Source organism: Tyto alba, unplaced genomic scaffold (genome assembly GCF_018691265.1).
Source record: "Tyto alba isolate M040663 unplaced genomic scaffold, T.alba_DEE_v4.0 Super-Scaffold_10, whole genome shotgun sequence".
NCBI classification, from domain to species: domain Eukaryota; kingdom Metazoa; phylum Chordata; class Aves; order Strigiformes; family Tytonidae; genus Tyto; species Tyto alba.
The window spans coordinates 26,798,184-26,821,506 of NW_024881262.1; the positions used below are offsets into that span (position 1 = coordinate 26,798,184).

General features: G+C 42.1%; 1 protein-coding gene and 2 non-coding genes across 8 annotated transcripts; all 3 read right to left on the minus strand.

Annotated features, from left to right (window-relative positions):
* Positions 1-22,561, minus strand: ATG16L1 (autophagy related 16 like 1). Of its 6 annotated transcripts, none has more exons than XM_032990594.2 (19): positions 22,002-22,561; positions 21,071-21,164; positions 18,644-18,749; positions 17,053-17,126; positions 16,597-16,848; positions 15,658-15,723; positions 12,775-12,861; positions 11,960-12,016; positions 11,714-11,761; positions 10,891-10,993; positions 8,264-8,369; positions 8,075-8,145; positions 6,465-6,536; positions 4,374-4,494; positions 3,429-3,534; positions 2,758-2,907; positions 2,334-2,381; positions 1,882-1,983; positions 1-1,498 (listed from the first exon to the last, which is right to left on the minus strand). In XM_032990594.2, exons 1-19 carry the CDS (start codon positions 22,114-22,116, stop codon positions 1,405-1,407), a joined length of 1,872 nt encoding a protein of 623 aa, XP_032846485.1. In that variant the 5' UTR covers positions 22,117-22,561; the 3' UTR covers positions 1-1,404. The 6 variants fall into 6 exon arrangements, with proteins under 6 accessions (XP_032846485.1, XP_032846484.1, XP_032846487.1 ...); XM_032990593.2 differs by having other exon boundaries at positions 12,775-12,864; positions 22,002-22,560; XM_032990596.2 differs by lacking the exon at positions 11,714-11,761 and having other exon boundaries at positions 22,002-22,560.
* Positions 7,388-7,650, minus strand: LOC116961081. Its single transcript, XR_004406758.1, has one exon.
* Positions 10,424-10,692, minus strand: LOC116961080. Its single transcript, XR_004406757.1, has one exon.
* Positions 22,562-23,323: the final 762 nt, after the last annotated feature.

A 23,323-nucleotide genomic window follows, 5' to 3' on the forward strand; every position in this document is an offset into this window, starting at 1 on the left:
TGGGGTTTTAAAAGCAGAACATGGGTTTATTTACAATCAAGTTCTTATGGGCAGCTGAATAAATAAAAACTTTGCCCCATATACTCTAATTCCCCTCTGCAGAAAGTGTCTGAACAAAAGGCTAGGTTAGAGAGATGCCTGTTTAGCAGCTGCCCCCTAATCCAGCGCCTCCAAAGAATGCACTTCCTTATTAAAACACAATCAGGAAAGAAGAAAATAAAGTGCAAATAAAAAGGCAATAAAACGCTGGTGGCTTATCTTGAAGCCCAGACGATGTGGAAAGGTTTGGCTGCATAAAGTTATGCCAGGTAGCTCACACCCAGCCACATCATAGTTTTGGATGCTTAAACAGGGACAGAGCCAAGACACTGCTCCGTAGCAGAGAGGGCTCCAGCGCAAACAGGAATATTGCACGTGTGCTCAAGAAGGGGGCAAGTGGCCTGGAATTGCCAGCACCAAAACAATGGATTTGGGATTTAGCCCCACTGCTCCCCTGTGTTCTACTGACAGCCGCCAGGACAGGACGGATGAACAGGAAAAGGGACCAAACATCTATATTCTGGTACTGAAGTCACAGTATGACTACATTCCTTGTCACAGTAGTACAACAGAAGTTGAACTTCTCTCTCCTCACACCCAGTAACCAAACTGCCTGGGGAATAAAGATTAAGATCTCCTATTCTTGATACCCAAGATGCTGAAGGGCATTTTAACAAAAGGGTGCAGAAGTCCTGAAGAACAGACCATTGCCCTAATAACAGGTGAAACCAATACAAAGAGTTCACATGACAGTGCTGGAGAACCTGTGTCACAATCAGAGCAGATCTGAATTGAGCTGGTAACTCAAAGGCAGAGCTGCCAGAGCCGTGGAAGGCTCTCTTTAAAAGCTCTTCCAACACTTCAGACTGCCTAGGACCTGTCCACGTTTCAGGATCTTCTCACCCTGTACCTGAACTAGGCCACAAGAAGAGAACACAGGAGACAGGACATGTAGTAAGTCAGCATACACAGTAACTTCTTTCCAACATTTCCAACTTAGAAGTGCTGTAGATACATTTGTGTGACATGGTATTTGGCACAGCTGTCTGGTGAGGAATCCCGCTAGTATCTTCAGCTCCACTTGGTGCATAGATACCACATGTAAAGGCATGACTAAGTAGCATTCTCCATCCAGAACAGCTAATCCCTTGCTGAGTCTGAGTGCCACAGTGCAGTTACGGCTGTAAGAAGTCTCTGACTCAGGCTCCTCCGTTGCTTTAGAACTTTCCTCTGGAAAGTGAAGCCCATGTGCTTGTTATCCCAGCTCAGGATGGATCTGGGCTCGGGTCTCCATTCTGTTCAGCCATGGACCAGCACCACCATACACAGAGGCGCTGGATGCTCTGCCTTCCACCCTCTGTCCAGTCAAAACTCAGACCACAGGACAGCCTTGTTTCCTTTGTCCACACTGACCACATGGGCACCCGCTGGTGACCACGCAACTGCATTGATAGAAGAACTGAAATGGAAGCCAGGTATAAGTTTACAAAGAAAACTGAATGCCACAACAGCGCTTAACACTGGAATGAAATATTATAGTACTCTGACTATCAGAAGAGCAGCACTTTTTCAGCTCTCAAGAGACTCTCACTTTTAATAAGCCTAAGAGGGATATAGCTTCTTCAGAATATATTACATGTGCTTCATTAGAATAATAACTCATTTAAGAAGTTGAACAATAACAAACCTAACCTTAACTCAATCTAGAGAATCCTGCCATGAATTAAAAATTCTCACACACTGATCTAAGTTGCAAAGCTGTATGACTACAATTCTTTCATAGCTCAGCAAGATTCACAACTCAGATCCCAACTTTAGATTATAAGGCCCGCTTCCCCTCACCTGTGATGCTTTGTAAGCGTCCTCTCCAATTTCCCAGTGAGCACATTCCAAACGTAGAGGGCCCCATCAGCTGAACCAGCAGCCACATAGTTACCATCAGGGCTATGAGATCAGAGAAGGTGCAGAAGGCAGAGAACAATTTTCAAGTCAGCTATTTATGAGGACACATCATCATTCCACCTGCAACTTGGCATTAAATAGTCTCTTAAGAGTTATGTGTTACCAGCTGCTAACACTAAAGAGGTGAAAGGACTTTGAAATCAGAAAGTTTCCAAGACATTGAATCAACACCTACAGATATACCTTCTTGACCAAGAGGTAACCTTGGGCAAATCACAAATTCTGACCCAGTTTTTCTAGCTGTAAGTGGAGACAATGCAGCCAAGCGTCATGAATCACTCACTTTTGCTGGGGAAAAATTTATCAGATATCCTGCTTATATCTGACCTTACCTGAACACAACTCTTGTCCAGTCAGAGCCACATTTGAATCCCTGGGCGCTGAAAAGTTAGAATCAGATAAATGTAAATTCATTTATACGATGGACTTCCAGGTTCTCACTAAAGAGCATGGTAAGGATTTCTACATGGTTTGGAATAAACTCCAATATCATTTTATCACAATTCGCATTTCTCATACACCCTCCTTTCAGTTGCATCTGAAGAAATTATTTCCTTTACGCCAAAGAAATCTAACCCAAGCCATCATCTTTAAAGAGGTAAATTAAAAGATCCACCAGAGCAGATCTTTGCTACCCATGTAGAAAAAAAAGTCAGGGGACTTCTCTCTTTACGGAGATATTGAAAAACACGCCAGCACCAAGGGCAACCCATAAAGTTCTAAAACTCATAATGTTCTTGTGAAAAACACACTCACCTGAATGTTTGTTTGACAGCACCGACCCGCAAATCAATGATCTTTAGTAGATCATCACGGGAACAGGTCAAAAGCTCTGTTCGCTCTGAGTTCAGGTCCAGAGCTGTGATTCTTCCAAGCAGCTCTAGCTCTTTTACTATGCTTTCAGTCCTAGAGACAGAAAGACAAAAAAAGGAGAGAAAGAAAAATTAAAAAGTAAACCAGGGTTCAGAAGCCAAACCACTGCATCAAAACTTTGACTTGTCCCAGTACAGAAGAGGAGAAAAAGGATTACTGGTTTATTCTCACATTCTGATTCTTTCCCAAGCTAGATCTCACTTTGTAAATACTACTTCCAGCCAATAGTTAATACACTACTTTCCTCAAACTCCCACCCCCCTCTGAAAAACTAAGTAACATCTAAAATGGCAAGTACTGACCAATTCAACGTATTTACAAGAAAGCAGACTGCTTTTCTGAAAAGAAATGGCTTCCCTGCTCCCAAAAAAGTCCCAAACCCAAAACACCAAACAGGGTAAAAGTAGTAACAAAATTCTCTTTCAGTGGCTTTCTGCAACCCTTACAACAGTCTTGTTAGCTTCCAAGCTCAGAAAGAACTCCCTAGTTCAGATTATACTCAGACATCAATCCCATAACCATTCCTACACTATAAACTCTCTTACAATCTTTACCTGATGTCCCAGAAACGAATTTTCTTATCAAAATGTCCGCTCATTACACATTGTTCAGTACATACGATGTCATTGCAGCTAGAGCCTGCAAACACTGTTTTTATACCTAAAAAGGATAAATCAATGGTGACACACTGAAATTTATACTGTACAAACTGATGAAAACAGACACAGAAAATAATCACTATACCCCACACACACACAGTGGCCACGCAGAGCAGTGTCCCAGGAGCATCACAGGGCAGACAAACTCTGTCTTAAACTAATCCCGATTTAAGTCTTCAACAACCTCTCTGCCCTTAATCTCCTTTGCTGTGGCTAATATCCCTTTAAATGCCCCCATGACAGCTGCTTTACTTCCACTTTGTATTTAGACAGCTATAATTTGCTACTATTAAACAACATGAAACTGTGTCCTTGACCTATGTTTGCGGCCCAGGTATCAAGGTAACCTTGAATCTCGACCTCTCTCTCAGGACAAGCACATTTAAGAGCCATCAACAGGAGAAAAGCCAAGGAAATAAGGTGTTTCTCCCAAAGAAAAATGTGGATCCTAGCATTTCCTTCAAGATGTTTAAATTTTTGGAACATTTCCAAGATATATTTCTATCCACCTCAGGGTTAAACACTCCGACCGGGCTCCAAGTTTTTAGTGGAAGACTAAAATACCCACCCCCAGCCTGGTAAACAAAGAACACTCATAGAACACAGCTGCCGTTAATGTAATAGCATTAACAGTGCTTCCTGCATACACATGATTTCTTATTTCAGGTAACAGGCAGAAAGAATCCGATTACTTCAATAACAACAGAAGATGGCATGGCTGCTAATTTTTGCTTTTTTAGACTAGCAAGACGACAAAATAATCTGGCTAATGTCAGACTTTCATTTACATTCAGTAGAAGCACAGAACATGGATGAGAGAGAGAAGTTAAGTTTCCTTACAAACTTTGCTGCGGAGGTCCCAGAGCTTGAGGGTCCGGTCATGACTTCCCGAAACAATGCGTGCATTGTCCAGCAAGAACTTGGCTGAGAGAACTTTACCACTGTGACCTGTCAGGGTGTGCTGAAGATGAGAGATTTACATGGTAAAATCACACAGTTTACTTACTCCCTTTCCTCATAGCTTACTAGTTCTGCTATTTAACAACTCAAAGACAATCTTAACTCATAATTTGCACGTCTACTGCACTGTTTAGAGAAAAAAAAAAATCTATTCTAGTTAAACAGATTAACACTGCGTAGGAGTGTTAAGTACCACAGAGTTCAGCCTGAAGCTGGGAGACAGAGGTCACCTTTGGCTGCAGTTCCTCTAGCTACTCCAGGAACCCACGTGCTCTCTTCCTCAACACTCCATACACCTACATTTCATGGACAGATGGCAACTGCAACACAGCCTTGCAGGTTTGATGAGAAGGGGTTAAAACATGCTGAAAATTGAAATTATGCCCTCAGGTTTTTATAATGAGCTTCCCTCAAGGATACAACAGGGCATCTAGTCTCAACTGTTGTTACATCTTCAAGTCTGAGAGCTGAGACAACCAGAGGTTTCAGAAAAACTCCCTACATCAGTTGCTGTAACTGCAGGGAGAAGATCGATGGGGCTGAGCAGAACACAAACAACATTCATTTCAAATTGCTGAATATTCACGTACTAAAATGGCAAAACATAATGAATGGCTGAAGTAAGAACTGTGAAAAACAAGAGAAATCTTTGGTAAATAGTTAGATTTTTTTAAATACTGAAAGGCCTATCAAATTACACAAAGCAATCTGGGCTTGGGAAGTACAAAAGAAAAACTCTTAAGAATGGAAAGGAACAGGAGCAAAGTTTGGAAAAAAGCTAACCTGATATACAGCACTAACCCTGAAAGAACGAATCATCCCATAAAGACCGCTTTGTCCTAAGGACACAAACTCTAAAAAGGAGGTTCTAAACTTTCACTCTGCATCTCTCCTGCTCTTGCTGCAGTCATTACGTACAGATATTTAAACTGAAGTAGGGAGTTTGTGGCAAAACTTACTGTGATTTCAGCTTCACTGCCTCCTGCTTATGTGCAAGCCACAACAAATCCATATCACACGCTCAAAAAAGAATGTACTTTTATCTCAGAACAGTGAATGCACTCGCCCAAATCTGGCAGTCACCAAGGACACCAAAAAATTAAGGAAGATACTGTGAAGCCAGGTGAACGTTTGCAGGGATAACTAACTGTTTGTAGTGAGTAATCTATAGTCTCCTGAATTTTTATTCACTATAATTCACATCCAATATTAGGTTTTGCAGACAAACAGAAGCTGCAAAGTAACTGATATTCTTCACTTTCCCAAATGAGACCTGACATCTCCACACTGAGAACTACTCAGTGAATTACAAAGCAACTGCAGGTTATAACTGACATGTGAAATGTCAGAAGATTCAGAACATCAAAGTAGCATCCTTCTAAAATAAAAAGTTGAGGAAAAGTGTACCTAGGAATGACAAAAAAAACAAAGCCCTCCACTGAAAAGAAACTTTTATTTTGGTCAAAGGTGAATCCTTCTTTAAAGTAGAGCTAAGTGTTGGAGAAGAATGTGAATGCAAAGAAGGAGATACAAAGGAAAATGTGAATGCAAAGGAGCAGAAGAATCTTTCAAAAGACACTGAGAATAAAGTCAAGCACTTTTAGACTTTAACAGCTAGGAAAAGGACTCCTCTTCAAGAATGCTGCACCTGACTTAAAACAAAAAAAAATCCCTCTGTCTTCTGCCAACCCTTCATCAGCAGTCCTCTCCTTGGATTGAGGCTAACACACTGAAGTGGTTCTCCATAAACTGTAAGAAGCATTTAAATTTCCACAGAGGGGGCTGGAAAGTGTAGTGAGTTTACATGGTAAGGTTTTGGTAGCCAGGGGCTGTATTGTGAAAATAGGCAATAACTGGATTTTCCTGCAAGGCTGTGCAGAGACCAGTACTTTATTTTAGACCTCTTTGTGAAGACCCTTAAGAGAAATAAAGATCCTGTTAACAGCACTGCTTTGCCTTCACAGGACTCACCCGTAATCGATTGTCATCAACTGTCCAGATTCTGCTGGCAAAGTCATTTGAAGCTGCTAAGAGGTAAGAACCCTGTGAACACAAGATTAATTTAAAACTACTTCTGCAAGTCAATATGCAAATTCAACTCAAGCATATTAGTGCTATATTGCCAAGGCGGTGGGGGGGGGAAGAAACAAAAACAAAACCACAGCAGCATACATCAGTGAGGAAAACTAGTGTAACAACTTTCAAAAAGGCTACAGCTTTTTCTTCTCATCAAAATGTGACAATGATTTGCAGATTCATGACTACAGAAAAAAGGAATAACAATAATCAGACCAGAAAGGACATTCTCCTTCCCTTTCTGCTGCAGTGAGGAAACAGGTTCTAGTTTACTCTCATCTATTGTGGGGTTTTTTCCTCTTTTTTGAGTTTTGACAGAGAAAAACCCCTGCATCTCCTACCCCTACTGCTTAGGTAGGCTTCAGAGTGGAATTGCCCAAGTCTTGCAATTTTCATTGTACTTCTAACATTTTAAACTAAGACTCCAAAAACTAAATCTGTTGAAGGAGACAATTTGACTTGTTCATGGCTTTAGGCTTAGGGCTCTTCCAAGTCATCCACGATGGAGAATGGACACCACAAGATTCACACTTGCACTCCTTCCCTCTCAAGAGACTTTTCTCAATCCTTAAAGTCAATTAGCATCTCACCTCACGCAGGTCTCACCTCAAATGTGTTCAAGCAGCTTGCCAAAATCAGAACTAGTTTCTCCCGCAGATGAACAGTGCCAGCAAATCTCTAATGAGCTAGTCAGTGTCCAAAGGAAGGATCTTTTTGAGTGTGTATCAATAAAGTTTAGCACAAAGAATCACCAACTGAAATAAATTGTATCAGCTTTGGTCTACTGTCTATGCAGTAAAGCATTGTGTTACGGGAGAGGTCTCAGCAGAAAAGTCAGATCACATGTCCAGTTTTAACAGCCCAAGACCCCAAACTCCTTCAAGTAAAACTGTTGGATGCTGATCCCAGTCATGTCTCCGATACTTCAGGTTAACATGAACTGAACACATCACAAGCTGTCAGCAAACACTCTGCCAGCCACACCATTACTGTGCCATGACTGGTGAGAAACTGCTGGGAGAAAAGGTCATGGAAGTGCAAGTCTTAGGATAATCAGACCTTTTACTGTTCATCACAGACCTCAGCAGAACACCTATGGAAATAAACTTCACAGAGAAACGACCTTCACAGAAATAAAGCCTCTATGCATTTGCTTTTTTTGTGCTGTTATACCAGCTTCAGTGGGAAGCTGAAGACTAATTTGTTACTTTAGACAAAGCCCAGTGTATTTTACTGTAATTTTTTCGTAATAAACCATGTCTGAGGCATATACCATCTCCTGAATTGTAAAGCAAATATGAGAATTACAGACTGGAGTATATCAAATAAAGATCGTTTGTACAATCCTTAACTATTTAGGGTTACTCTCATAAAAATTTTAACTAATTTCTTAGGTAACTTTTCAAAGTGTTAGAATGGAAATTGATACAACTTAATTCAATTATTTCAATAATTCAATTAATTTATCTCCAATCACAAACAGCGGATATTGCACAGATACTCACAGCACTATCAAATTCTATGCTTGTAATCCCAGCATTACTGCCAGAGAGGGAACCTTTGGGCTCACACCTATCTGTACAGAGAAAGACAAAAAAAATTTAAGCAATGGATTAGAACAGAAGCTGCCACAAAGTGAACTATTATATGAGTTCGCTTAGCATCCCACCATACCCCAAAGCAAAAAAGTTTACCTCCCAAGACTTCCCAAAGCTTAACTCTCCGGTCCATGCCTCCTGTTGCTAGCAACCGGGAGCCAGGGCTGAACTGCACTGCGTTCACCTCCCCATCATGTGCATCCTGAGGAGTGGGAGGAACAGAACAGCCACCCAAACTGAAATTAGCATAGACCCATAATACCACGTATTAGAAAGCTATAGAATTTAAAGGTTATACAGAACCACAGCTGTAGATCTTTCAGCAGCATATAGGAAACAAAGCCGCAGACTGAAACTTGACTATGGTTGATGGTGTACAAACAGAACAAAAAGGCTGATCCTTATCTAAAGAAAAAAACAAAAGCACGAAGAAAAACACTAGCAAGGACTCAAGGGTGATAATAAACTGCCAGAAGCCTTACAATGCTTTGTAATTTTAGGTTTTGTAAGGTAAGGCATTTAAGTTACACCAGAAAAAAGTTAAGAAAAGGACAGAAAACATTAACAGGTGATAAGCTGTAGAAGGAAACTAACTTTTCATTTCTCCATCTAGAGCCAGCCATGGAACACGATCCAATCAGTTCATGCAACCACAGAACACTCAACTCAGGCTTGAGTTAGGAAATTCTGCTAGAAAACAGCATAACAGCTTAACTGCATTCGTTTAGTGTATTGGTGATAATGCTCCTTTAGATTGGTGATTAAGTAGTAACAGCAGTTGTGACACCACCTTCCCTGACAGAGAACTTGGGCTTAAACTGTGGTTCCTATCTGCACATGCAGTGCCACCCCTGCACCTCCAGCTTCTCACAACTTCATGGTTTGAAGCTTGAGTTGGCCACTTAATAGTGATTCTTAACCTTTTAAAACCTATGTGAATTTTAAGATTCCTTCCTTCCTTTTTTCTCCTGTTAATTTCACAGCTTTACACTACTTACCCACACAGTATTACTCCCACATTAATTCATTTGCTGCGTTCTTTTTGAAGGATTATCAGTAACTGCTCTTTCAACATCATTTTTTCTGGAAACCTGTGTTTTTCTGGAACTCGTTGCTTGAACTTGGTCTGCCAGTTCATATTTAGGGGTTATCACACTTCAAACCTGATCTTTCTACAAGTGCAGAAGAGCTATTCAGAACGCAACTGGTTAAAGGTCTTGCCTGAAAACTATACCTGAGAATGATGGCTGAAATTACTACCTTCTCTGCCTTCCCAAGCCTGTTCTACTCATCTCTCCAGATGTGAGCCCGGTCCGCTCCCTGTATCCACCAAACCTCTGGCTCAGAGTCCTTGCATTCATTCCTGGAATGTTCTCCTGGACCTAGGCATGTCCTCAAACTCCACCTGAGCTCCAAACACATCAGCTAAAACATAACATAGATCATCTCCAGAAGAAACATATGGATTCCCATGAAATGAGCTGTGACATTCTCCTCCTAATATTGCAGTGCTAACCACACATCACCTCCATCCTGCCACACTCTGACAGGCTATTCCTGCTGCAAGATGGGGAATCAGAATGGGGCACCATTTCCCACATTGCTGAGTGCAGGGGTCAGCATAGTCCGCTGTGGTTTGCCCCTCCATAAGGGGAAGACAGGCTGTGCTGCTCTGGGAAGTTCAGATGACATTACAGAAGATCAAGAGAAAGGTGAAAACAATATAACCTCCCACACGGTTCTTGCAAACCTCACATATGTAGCTTTGTAATACCTTTTATGATGAAATTAGCCATGATTTACATCTGTTGATCAACTGTGCTTGCTGACATAGCCAGAGGAGGAGAGATGTTGCAGGACATACCAAAGCCATGAATACCTCTCCTCTGAAGCTCCTTATTCAAGTCAGTTCCAGGCTGTCACTTAAGTTATGAACCTGTTCTCACTTAAGGTAACATTGCTACTCCCTCCACCCCATGACTGCCATTAGAGAAGATGGTAACAGGACAGGCTAGGAATACAGAAGCTTCCATGCTGCAGTAAGCCACTCTGCTACTCTAGATGAAAAACATGAGTCATTTCATAGCCAGGAAATACCCATCTCCAGAACTGGAGTGCCTAAGAAAGCTCAAGAGGAATGTTAAAACAAGTATCTGTGTCACAAGACAATTTACCACAATATCTCTCATTCAGAAGGCAATGCTCTTTGCAGAAATTTAAGTCTGGCCTTCTGATGCCAAAACAACACATAAAGGAGGTCTCAGCTTGAAAACTTTAGATCACACACAACAAATACAGACACCCCACTACCACAAGCTCCTTAACCAGTTCTGTTGGATGACATTCAGTGCCACAACTCCCTTCACTGTGGAGATCTGGAACTGAATTAATCCCAAACTGTCAGCAATCTCTTCCCTAGTCATAGCTCTACTATGGCATGACAGAACAGGGACTGCTGGGAGCCAAGAAGGTAATGCAGTGTAATTCCCCTGTGCCCTCAGACCTTTTACTAGTCATCATTGACCTCGGTAAGACAGACATCAAGCACATTAGCTCTGAGAAGCATTTGGGCTAAGAATTAAATGGGATGAACTATGCTACCAAATCGAGAATTCCTTGTTTGGCAGTGTGAATAGAAAGAGCTTTTCAGTTCCCAGACAGGATTCACCTTCTCCAAAGACAGTAAGAGGAATGGTAAACCAGAGAATTCCTTCTGTACTTACAAAGACACATACGGCAGTAGTGGGCACTCTCACTTCTTTACTGGCACCTGGATGTGGCTCTACATTATCCTGGGGAGCAGGGAACGAGGACAAAGAACGTCTCCTGAGATGAAACAAAGTAGAAATATTTTAAAACAAGAAGTGATCACTGTTTCTCTTGAGTTCATCCAGATCTGAACCTGTCACTTAACTACACTGTAGAGCAATTAAAAAATGGGGAAAGGAGTTTTTAACTTTCTTTTATCCCATATTTCAAAATTTACATTTGCCATATAACACTACATCCACTTGTGGCTTTAGTATTTCATAGTATGCCAGATAAGTTACCTGAACTGATTATTGGCCTCATTTTGGAGCAGTCATCTTTTTTTAATTGGAAAGAAAAATATGGGAATGAGCGCAGCTGAGTTCAGCTGGAGAGACTGCAACTCCATCATTATGTCTAGGTAGACTCGACACCATTGCAGCACTACATTCCAGTCAGCAAAATGCCCCATTCAAAAGCTTGAGATGTACCATTTATAAAAAGACCATCCACCTAATGTAGAGCTTAACTTAGAAGGACCGGCTCCACTCTGGATACTAAGCACAGAACACAATGACTTATTTTAAATAACCCTATTAAAGGATCAAAGTGCAGTGGAAAGTAAGAGCAAACCCCAAGTATTCTCTCCACAAAGAAGGGCTCATTGACTCTCTAACTGTAGACAGTTTCTAGCCAGTGTTAACATCTGAAATCTAATCAGGATAATGCAGGTGGGTTCCATGTTACTTCAATGGAATACATTCACATGCTGGACTAAGAGTGGATAATGTTTTTCACCTGGCAGCATCAGAAGATTGATGTCCCAAAAGGGGAGACTCAGACAGACTGGAGGGAAAGGTCAGAGGTCAGCACACGGCAAGATGGAAGAAACAGGAAGTTGAGGAGAACAAAAAAGAAAAAAAAAGAAAGGCAAAAGCTAGAAGAAAGGCTGAAATTACTTGTTTGTATTCCCTGCACCACCAAGATTTTGGTGTACATTGAAACCAATATACAAAACAAAGAGGTGAAAGTGTTCTAACCTACCCAAAGATATTAGTGATAGAGTCCAGAAGGCCTCCAGCTGGCTGGGAGAGTCGCTTACTGAAGGAGGGGAGGACAGGTTTAAACCTTGTGAATAGCTTCTCCACGTAAAGATCAATACAAACACATATCATAGCAACAAGTCTCTGGAAAGACTCCCTCCCCTGCAGACCCAGTCCGAAGACATAAAACACCAAAGGCAGGCATCAGTCCAAAAGTCACCAGTAACTACAACTCAGAACATAATTTGTGAGTGAAGTTTCTTCAATTTCCCTCAACCTCCACCCTGTGAATTACTGGTCTTAGATATAACAGTCCGCCAAGTCTGAAGCTTCAATCAAATTAATCCGTGCTCTCGTGTAACTACCTCTTACTTTCCACTCACTGCTATTTTAGAGAAAGAAAAAGATGCATTTAATCTAAGTGAAAATTATTTTCAGCACTTCAGCTAAATCCAAAATCCCAGCTATTTGCAAAGTCACATTGATGCATTGTATAGTAACAGAGGTATAATACAACAGGCATTGTAATACCCATTTTATTGTCTATTTCATATTTAAGCCTTTGAGATTAAACACAGATTTTTCAGACAGCAATGTAATTTAGTTAAAACAGCGAAGGGAAAACAGCATATCTAAAGCATGGTAACAGAGAACACAGCACATGACTTTCACACCGCTCTGGTGGAAGTACTAAACTGTGTTCTAGCTAAAGGCAAGTAAAAACCCTAAGTAAAATTCCCAACATTGTTCCAACTTTCTTGTAACCCTTGTTCTTTCTCATTGACATGGTACAAAAAAATCTCTCGGTCTACAAACCTGGATGTTCGGCTGATCGCTCGCACTGGAGATGTCTCCTCAGCTGTGTCAGAGGTTTCATCTGCAAGCACTTCAATATCATCATCCCTGCTGAAGTGAGAGAAACCACCTCATGTTCAGTCAGCCAGAGCTTCCTATGGAAGTTTCCTATGTTCATATACATCCCACTGATGTATATGAAATGAACAGACAACACTGTTCCAGCGCTGGTTGGTGTCTGTGCCCAACCCACATCTGGGTTTATTCAGCTGTAGTAACACACAGGTAAATCCAGACAACACAAACACCACCACTGCCAGAGATACTACATTCAACATACAATGTCTGAAAACAAGTACGTTGCAGCAACTAAATTTCCTTTTTTCTTTCCAGTTGCCAATTATACTCTTCATTGACAACAGGGTTGGATCATCCCCGTGTCCCGTCCCCCCATATTTATGTTCACAGGCATCCTTTCCAGATTCTCTTTACTACAGGCATATTTCAGCTTGCAGCACTACATACAGCATTGTGACAACCTATCATATCTGAGCAAGACTTTGCTACTGAGTGAATTATATTTGCTGGAACAGTTACAGAACAGCAAAACATGAGCTACTGCAGCCCTAAATATAGGCAATATCCTATTTTCACAGCATCTTTTTTGCTGTTCCAGAACAAGGAAGTATTAGAAAAAAACCACACTGGAGTTTGAATCTTCCTTCTTCATTCACACCAAAGACATCCTGATACTTTCCATACTGTTGTACTTCAGGTGTTGGTCCATTAAGTACAAGGGATGTTTTGATTCACATCATTAAAGTGTTGGTGTACAACTTAATGGAACTGTGAAATTCCAATACATATACCATAAATTAATCCAGCTCAACTACTCTGCTATTGATAAAAGGTTTTTCCCGATTAGTCATCATGGGCTCTGACAGTCTAATATTTTTTCCTTCAATGATGATTCTTTTCTCCACTGCCGATATTGCAGGACAAACTATTTTTAAACACATTCTGTCAACCTGATGCCACTTGACTGAACAGGAAGTTTAAATTCAGCATTTAAGCAGGAATAAACCCACTCCTGCCATCAGATAACGCTCAGCTGCAAAAGAATTTAAGACGACGGGACCATTTTTAATCTCTCATTTCAGAATATAGCTGCACTTTAAGATTTTGGAAGACAGTGTCTATGAAAAGGCTATGGAAAATATATACTATGATTGGAAGTATCAGGCTGATATTTCAATAATACAGTATCAGATTCTGCTGATAAGTTTGAGCTATTAAAATTGTATGTAGCAAAATAACTTCCCATGTTAATGTATTTTTGAAGTGAATATAAATACCAGGGTGCACTCCTTGAAATATTACAATCTTCCCCTTCAGTAAGCACCACATTTATACAATACAAGCTTTCTAAAATTATAAAATCAAAAAGAATCAAAAAAATTAATGAAGCTGAGTAATTTACAAAAGCAATTATTTTCTCTTTTTTTTTTTTTTTTTTAAACAGGCTTCTTTTTAACTTCTCAGTGTCTCAGATTATTTAGGAAACACTGAGGCCATCATCCCCACCACAACAGGAAATAAAATATTCAAGCAGTTATGCTACAGCTACCACTGAGATCAGCTCTAAGATAGGAAGGTCTCGCTTTGGGTAACGAAGAGGAAGAAGTTTAACAGGGAAAGTAGCCACAAATATTACATGTGCGTTTCCCCTCTCGTGCAACATTATTTATTGAAGAGTTTAATATTCTAAGATACGCAGTGTGCATTTACATCAAATCATGTGGGAAAAAGGGATATCACTATTCTTACAAGCTGTGAAGACTGTCTGCTAGCTTGGGACTGTCCACTGGCCTGTGACACAGAGGTCAGCAGTAATCTTGTTATGGAGAGTTACACCTCAATAAACTAAGAGAATGGAAGCATTTAAACATTTCTTAAAAAAAAAAAATAGGCAAAGCAAATTGTGCTAACTAGTTGTATTGTTAATTGCCATTTCAATTTTCCTTCCAAATGCTATGAGCATTCTCATACTCCCCTTATACATGCCCTTCCTACCTACCCCAGACTCCTGAGTGGGCGCTCTTCCAGATACATCACTCCTATCACGTACCAGGACATGCAGCACAGAGACCCAATATGATTACATGATGCTACTACAAAGACAACATAGAGCAAGGAAAAGCCTGCACCGTGCTCTGAAGACTGTCTCTGTGGTTTCCAGAAACAACACACCAGGTGTAATTTTTCTGGATTTGGCTAACAAGTGTCAATAACCTTATCAGCCTGGCGCAAAGCACCTATATCGCTAAGTGCCCACTTCAGTCAGTTGATTAATACCACCCAGAAGTAAACATAGCAGCAAAAAGACAAAGAGACAAGAGATATTTGTCTCTGGCTTGCCAGAAAAATTAAGTCCATGTCTATCTAATTTTTTCCTACAGAATAAATCTCTCCCAGTATGGAAGTCATCAACATACTTTCACACACCTCAACTCACTCAGTACCTGTTCCAACAGGAAATCCTTGAACATATTTGTAGTCTAACACTTAAAAATGCAGGCTTCTCCAGAGTATATTGTTTCATGATTGAAGAACTGTTTTGAACACCAAAGGCACCACATAACAAATATTTTGATGCTGAGATAATAATACATATTCACTATATGAACTGTTCTTAGGACTTTCAGTCCAAGCATCTATTTTTAGTCATAACAGAGCTCCTTCTTCTGGAAGTTCAAGCAGGGAGAGTTTCTGACTTTACACCAAAGTTTAAACACTCCTCTACATCACCAAATTTAGAAATAACAAAGATACCATTTATCATGTATCTGCATAAAACTGAAGCATGAAGTGATGAAGAAGACTCTATAAATCAAGACTGCTTACGGTTCAACAGGCAGGGGCTCTTTGGCAGCTTCTGCTAGCTCCTTCTGCAGTCTAGCTTGTCGTCTCCTAAGAAAAAGAAAGCAAGGTTATTTAACAAAACCCTTCCTTAATCCCATTCCAAAGGTTACCCTGCAAAATTTTGATGGGCTTCTTAAGATTTAAAAAAATAAAAGTCAGGCCACTGCCCTAATTTTATCCTGCTTTTCAAGCTACTCAAGTGCAGGAGGTGCAGTTTTCTTACTGTGAATAGCAAAGGACGAAATCGATCAGGTAAGGCAATAAGGCAAAGTGTACCCATGGCCCCCTATGATCCAAGTGAAATGTGGATTTGCCTGGAGTGCAAGAGCTTGCAAAAATAATGATTATGTTAGTAAAAATGCAAAACTGCCAGGTACTATAAGACTTTTATTATAGCTCTTGGTCGCCAAGTATTGTTAGCTGGCAAGGAAGCTGAAGAAATTCAGAATAAGACAAAATATTATTTTTCAAGAAGAAAAGTTATTTCTGCAAGTTATACATAGCTCAGTCTCATGGCAGTCACTCCTTTTAGCGGAATGCAAAAAACACTTAAGTTGGTTAAGTCAAAAAAGGATAAAACTAGGAGTAGTATCAAGTCACAGTATGAACAAGAACATCCAAATCTAATACGAGAAAAAAAAAAACACCACAGTTTCTATCTGATTTCTGATCTTCAGTCCATAGTTAAGTGTTGCTCAAGAAACAAAAGAACATGTTTTATTCATTTAAAAGACAGGAATGTTTTCACAAAGCATCCGTCTGTGTTGGCCAGAAGAAGGAACACAAAGTTCTGGGCTCTCATTGTGTTGTGCAAGAATAGAGAGATGTCAGAGATCACAACTAAATCTGGTTTTATTCTATGCACTCATAAGTATTCAAAAACATATTGGAAAGTAGTTTATCAAAGGTCATCAGTCTCACCTTGAATCCTTTTCATTTTCTGCATTCAAACGATTGGCTTCTTGTGCTTTCTCTGCCATCCAACGTGAGACCAGCTCCTGGTTGTCTTCAGTAGTTTTCCTTAGTTTCTCCTCCAAGGCATTGAAGGTGATCTGAAGAGCATCATATTCATCTTTTAGTGTCTGATTAGCTCGCTCAAGATCTTGCAGTTTGCTACGCAATTCCTGGCACTCTGTTTCCAGTTCAGAGATCTTCTGCAAATACTCCGCAATCCTGGAATGGCAACAAAATATACAAAACAATGAGGATCTCCTTTGGGACCCTTTACCATCTTCTCTGTGCTATTTGTACAATGCCTAACAAAGGCATTTTTAGCCCATGGCTAGGACTTGTAAAGAATATTGTAACACTAATACATAACTCAACCAGAAGTCTGGATCTCATACCAACCACACAAATGAAACAGTTCCTACTCACTTTGCTTCATTCATCTGCATCTCTTTGTCCTTCTGCTGCATTTGGTTATTCAGATCAATTACAGACTGGGCCAGCTACGGAGAGGAGAAAATATTACAAAATGCAGGGATGCCAGCTAGATAACACACACTGAGCAGCAACCAGCAAGAGTACAGACCAATCTAACATTACAAGCGTGAAGCATAGCTTTCAGTTCTTCTTTCTATACAGATCTGTTTACTGCCACTATCACACAGGTCACTGAATCAGGGAATCCACTTTCAAAAATGAATTGTCAAAAAGTTACTGTCCTTTGAGATCTTACTTGCTCCCCTCAAAAGGTTTCTTTATTAAAAGTCACATCAAATAGAATGCATATTAGGAAGAAATTTTATTTTTTGAAGTCATGGAAGAATCAATACAGAAACTAAAAATTGCCAGGTAAGCCAACAAATGAGTACTAACAACCAAGCAACAAATCTTTCTGTTATGGCCAGGACAGCCATTACAGGAGACATGTAGCTCACATAGTGTAAACACAGGTTTCATGAAGAGTTTTCCCACAAAGAAAGTTGCTGGTGGAGTCTCTGCAGTGCACAGCAAAGAGAGGGGCAGAGGCCAACACTAATGAGCTGCTGCTGCCAGCTCACAGCTCCCCAGTCAGTGAGCAGCAGCAAGCCTCACAGAGCCTCAGCTGCCTGGGGAGAAGGAAGACTGAGTTTTGATAGGAGTGTCTCCTGGGGAGATGGCTTAGGATACCAGTCTCTGGGAAAAGAAGGAATTTGCAGTGCTTTGACTAGTGAGTGCACACCTCCTGCAGAAAACTGTCTCTTCTCCGAGAAACTCAGAATTACTGACACTGAAGCTTCTCCACAACTCCAGTGAGGTGTGATCAGAGGAGCATGATAACATTTTCCAGGTCATTCCCACTAACTCCCTATAAAAGTCTCCAGTATCATTCAGGTACTACCTGCTGGACTCATTCAATCCACTGCTGTGGTTTTTAAAAACCCAATTCTGCCAAAGAAGCCTCCACATCTTCCCGTGGAAAAAAAAAAATACATAGCAGCTTTTCCTCTCTTCCAGGGACAAGCCTACAAGCCTCATAGCTTACAGGACTTCTGGGCTCCCTAGTGCATCTACATGGCAGAACCAGTACTCCCTTTTCTGTCTAACACCACCACCTTGGCACTTTCAACCTGTGCTTGTTTATTTTGTCCACTTTTTTACAGCAGTGGTCCTACAAAGTGAGACAAATCACATACGGTCATCTATTTTCTCACTCATTCAGTCTTTTTGGTGTAGAACCAGTGGTCATGCACAGCTCTAAACTGGATCAGTTCCTTCCTCCTCTAATTAATACAGTTTAAAGCCTAATAATGAAACACAAAATGAAGCGGTTCTTGAAAACCATGCTATGCTAACAATCCTATCTCCTGGCTGTCAAAGGCCAACCACCTCTGGTTTATTTTAGTCATCAACATGGGGAGCTTAAAAAGGCTGTACATGAAATGAGGAAAAAATGACGATGATGAATAAGCTTGGCAAAATTCAGGTCACATTTACAAAGCGCCATGTATGGACACCATAGAACATGAGAGGACTTTCTAACCTCGCCACGCTTCTTATGCAGCTCTGTCAGCTCCTCTTGATGCTTTATCTTCAGCTGTGCCAGTTCCTGCAACTGAGTATCATTCCATGTGCCATCGTGTCCTGGACTGGAGTTTGAGAGAGAGGAATAAGAGATGTCACAAACTAGAATTCAACTGCTTCTGTGCCTTTGTCAGTCTCAGGACATTACCTCCCTTGGATCTTCTATACTACATCAGAGATACAGGTCATTCATAATGAACTAAACCACAGCTAGCTTCCCCACAACACAATCTGCACCAACCAAATTCCATTATATAGTACTGGAAAATTAAATTTATTGAGGACTCTATTCACTTTTTTGTACATTTCTAAAACAGAATTCAAACTCAAATGAGAGATAACTATCCTTTGTTTCAATTTGCATTAAGACAACTGAGTCTTAAAAGTACATTCTCCAAATTCTGGAAGAGTTACACATATTTTACCACCTTTGTTTCGAAGGGAGCTAGTGGACCTTGAAGATGTTAGATAACTGGAGAGCATAACACAGGGCACAGAACAAAAGGTTTATTCCCAGATCCTTAGGTTTATAGTCCCAGGTGTTGCAAGTCACTTCTCCGTTGTCCTAACTAGGTTCTAGCCTCTTATAGTGTAAAGGTTTGGGGTTTTTTTCATTGTGTTTTACAACACAGTGATACTGTGATATAAGTTGGAATTTCTACACACCAGAAGAACACACATATCACTCCCCAAACAACTATGACTGTAACATTTAGCATTCCTGTATTTGAAAGCACAGAGATGGGAACAGAAGACATTTTTAAAAAAGCATATACACATAGGTATGTATCACACACATAAGCCTTTGAGCAAGTTAGGAGCTATATTTTAAATTACAGTTTTTAAAAATAATAATTTTCAGTTCAGCACTATTATACCAGACGAACAGAACAAGGTAATTGCAAGCATCTGTTCCTGCAGTCACTCTGTGTTATAACAGTCCAGTGGGAAACAGGTAATGTATTCAGAAACTGAAAGGTCTCACAGTGATATCAGTAGCTTAATGCTCTTCTCAGAAACAAGCAACAAACAAACAAATACCACCTCAGTGAACTAATGCTATACTAGCAGACACTTCATTTCCAAAAAACTGCGGCCAGACAGGAAGACAAGTCCTGTGGCAATATCCAACACATCCTATAACTCTGGCCAGAACTAGATATTCCTCCTTGGCCTTACAACAAGTAAAAGCTTTTTTCCTCAGCTGTCTAGGATTAGTGAATTCATCTGTTTCAAAAAAACTGTCATATACTGAGAACAGTATCAGAGTTCAGTTTAGTATTTACTTTGAAGATGCTCTTTCTATGCATTTCTTCTCATCCTCATCTACTCCAGCCTCACCTCAGAGTAGGTTTTCAATCAGAACCAGATTCCCATAAACTAAAGATGGTTCAAGACAACTGCAGTCATCAGAAAGCCACTGAGAACGTTCACATTTGTTAACTCCAACCTGCTGGCCAAACACTGACATTTTCCCTGCAATTCCTGTAAAATCCATTCTTCTTTCCTTACTAGTAAGAGTACACAATAGCCTTCAATATATGTTCTGTATCCCAATTAGACGCACACATACAGTTTTGCATTATATAGCAAAAAGAACTTCAAAAGAGGAAGCAATTCATACACAAGTAGGAAATTCTGAGCTACTTAGCCCTGCCTTTTTTTCAGTTACATCAAGTGCAAAACCCAACAGCCTTTACCCGCTGGGATTTACATGCTGTCCAAAGGACACACTACTAGCATATTGGGTTTGCTGTGGATTCAAATGCCAATAGAATAAGCAGCATGACCCCTGCCTGCAGCACTAGAGTGCTCTTCCCAGGTTAAAGAGAAAGTTTCCTGAAAAAAATCCTGCTAAAAGCAGGCAGAAGACCCATTCTTTTTAGCATATGATGCTTACTTAGGGCTGACACTTCACAATCGTGATTTTCTCTGTTCTCCCCTTCTATGTGATAACACAGATTGAAAGAAACTTAAGACATCGGTTTCTCCTGGACTACAGTACTTCTATGATTGAACAATTTCAAGAATTATATCATAATCATTAGGAACTACACCAGGCAAACATTATAATCATTACAAGGCAAACAACAGATCAGAAGCAGAAACTCATTCTGGTCCATCCCCATACCTTGAGTTTATGATAAATTAATTTCTGTCCAAAACTTAGTCAGATCTTTCTGCACTGTATACTGTAAATGCACTGTGACTTTATCACATGTTTAAAGTTTGTTATAATTTATTTTTAGTTCAACAGATTACCCAGTTCATTTTAGTCCAAGTCACTGTAACAACCCAGAAGTTGTTTGGGTAATGCATCAAACAGTGGTTTACGTTACAGTGTGCATCACAGACAGCTGACTGACAGAAAAGGAATTTTAAATACCTGATCTCATGTCTGCTCTGCATGTCATATTTTTCTGCTTGAAGCTTATCAGCCAGCACCGCATGAAGGTCAGACTTCTCTAGTAGCTTATTATCTAAAAGGGCAAAAAGTGCAATTGAGAAGATAACCAGAAATCAGAACCAGATTCCCACCCTCTTCTTCTACCCAATATCTTTGATTATTCTGTCACAACCAAACATTACGTAAGTCTCTGTATTAGTGTGCACTCTTTGGTGTCAGCAGGCTAAGGCAGTACTCAGGTACAACTCCAAGAATTCCTCATTAATCCAGACACTGTGAAACTTCTCTTATGAAAGTTTAATAGAGAAACTGTTCAAGTGTATTGCTACCTGCTAAAACAGAGTTCAAAGTTCAAACTCTTTACAGCCCCCTCAAATGATAGCAAGAGGGGAAACAGACCTGCCAGAGATCTGGCCACATCCAACACTGCACAGTCCTGCCGAGGTTTCTTTGCTTTTCCCCCTGTCACATACAGCAGCCCAGTGTGTGAGCCAGCAGCTGTTTGGTGACCCCCACTTCCATTTGCTCCCAACACAGCTGAGGCAGGAGAGGGATGAGCAATTAAGTGCTGGATAGAAAGCACTGGCCCCTGAATGGCTTAAAATTTGACAAATAGATCATGAATACGGTCAATAGCACTATTGTTCTCAATTCTACAAACATCTGAGCAAGAATTGTGCAGACAATTTAGACATTCAATCACCGTCCATGGCACAAACTCGGCTTAGCCTGTGAGTGAAGCAGCTTATTTTCCTCAATAATATAGAAGGTCTAACTTTTCTCAGCTTGAACAAACATCTTACAGTCTTCTGAAAACGACACGCGCGAGGCCTCGGGCGTTCTTCCCACTTTCCAAGGAGTTGGGGGAAAGCGCCCCACGGCCTCGACCCCGCCGCCGCGGCCCACTTACACTGCCCGATGATCTCCTCGAACGCCTGCCGCTGCAGCCGGTCCCGCCGCCGCAGCTCCGCCGCGATGTGCCGCTTCCACGGGGGGTAACCGGCAGGGCGCAGCCCCGACGCCATCTCCCCGGCGCGGCGGGAAGGGGCAGCGGGGGGGGGGGGGGCCGCGGCGAGCGCCAAGGGCGGCTGAGGGGAAGGGGAGGCGGGCGGGAGCGCCGGTGTCCGGCCCGCGGCGGGGCGAGCGCGGCAGCAGGCAGCGCCCTCTCAGAGCCGGGGACCGGCCGGCGCGGCCCGCAGCCGCCGCCCCACGCCCGCCATGGCGCTGCGGCCGCGCTCCGTCAGGGGCCCTTGCCCCTCCGCGGCGCGCCTCAATGGCGACAGCGGCTGCCCCGCCGCTGCCTGGCGCCGCCCTTTCCACCCGCCTCCGGCGCCGCCAGCCCCGCCAGGCAGCGCCGCGGCGAAATCGCGCTACGAGCAGGGGCGTGGAGGTATGGGCGGGGGTGTCGACCTACGCTACCGGGCAGACGGGCGCCGTTGTGCGGAGAGAGGACCTCAGGGCGCGCCATCTTGCGCTCGGCCGCCATCTTGAGAGCGGCAAGCCTCGGCCGGCCAGCCCGTGCCGCCATCTTAGGAGGGCGCTCCCCGCCCCTCCGGCAGCGCATGCGCACGGCCGGGTACCGCCTCAGGCGGCGACCGCAGCGTTTGTGGGCAGAGGAGGCGGGGAGGCGGAAAATGCCGCCGGCGCTGGGCTGTCCCAGCGGGCGAACGCGGCACTTTCCGTGTCGGCCGAAATAAGTACCGATAGTTGCGGTTAGCGAGGGGGGCACCGGTGTCCGGCCGGCGCCGGGGGCTCCCCCGCTCCTGCCCTCCCCGGCGGCCGGTAGCATCTGCTCCGGGGAGACAAGAAGCCTCAGCCCGCCCTCCCCGCGTCCGGGGCTGTCCCCACCTCGGGCAAGGCTGCTTCTAGCTTTGGGCAGGGGCTAGGAGTAGGGGGTTTTAGGCACTGAGCTCTCTGAGCTGAACCAAAATGAAGAGGGTAAATTCCTAGAGGCCTGACAGCGTGGCCCCTAACTGAGGTCACCCGTCAGGAAAAAAATCCGGGCTTGCTGTTTGAAGCCTGCAGTGCTTCCCTTCCTCCCCTGTACGTCTGATGGGATGAATCTGGGAATTCAACTCGACTCAAAGAAGTTGGTGTGATTAACACAACTTATCTTTTCCAACGGTTGGAGTTCAAAGAGCCCCAGGGGTTTATTAGAATCTTCTTCAAATTTTTAAAAGGAGGGATGAAAGGACACCATTTCAGAAAGCATGACTCATACATAAATAGCTT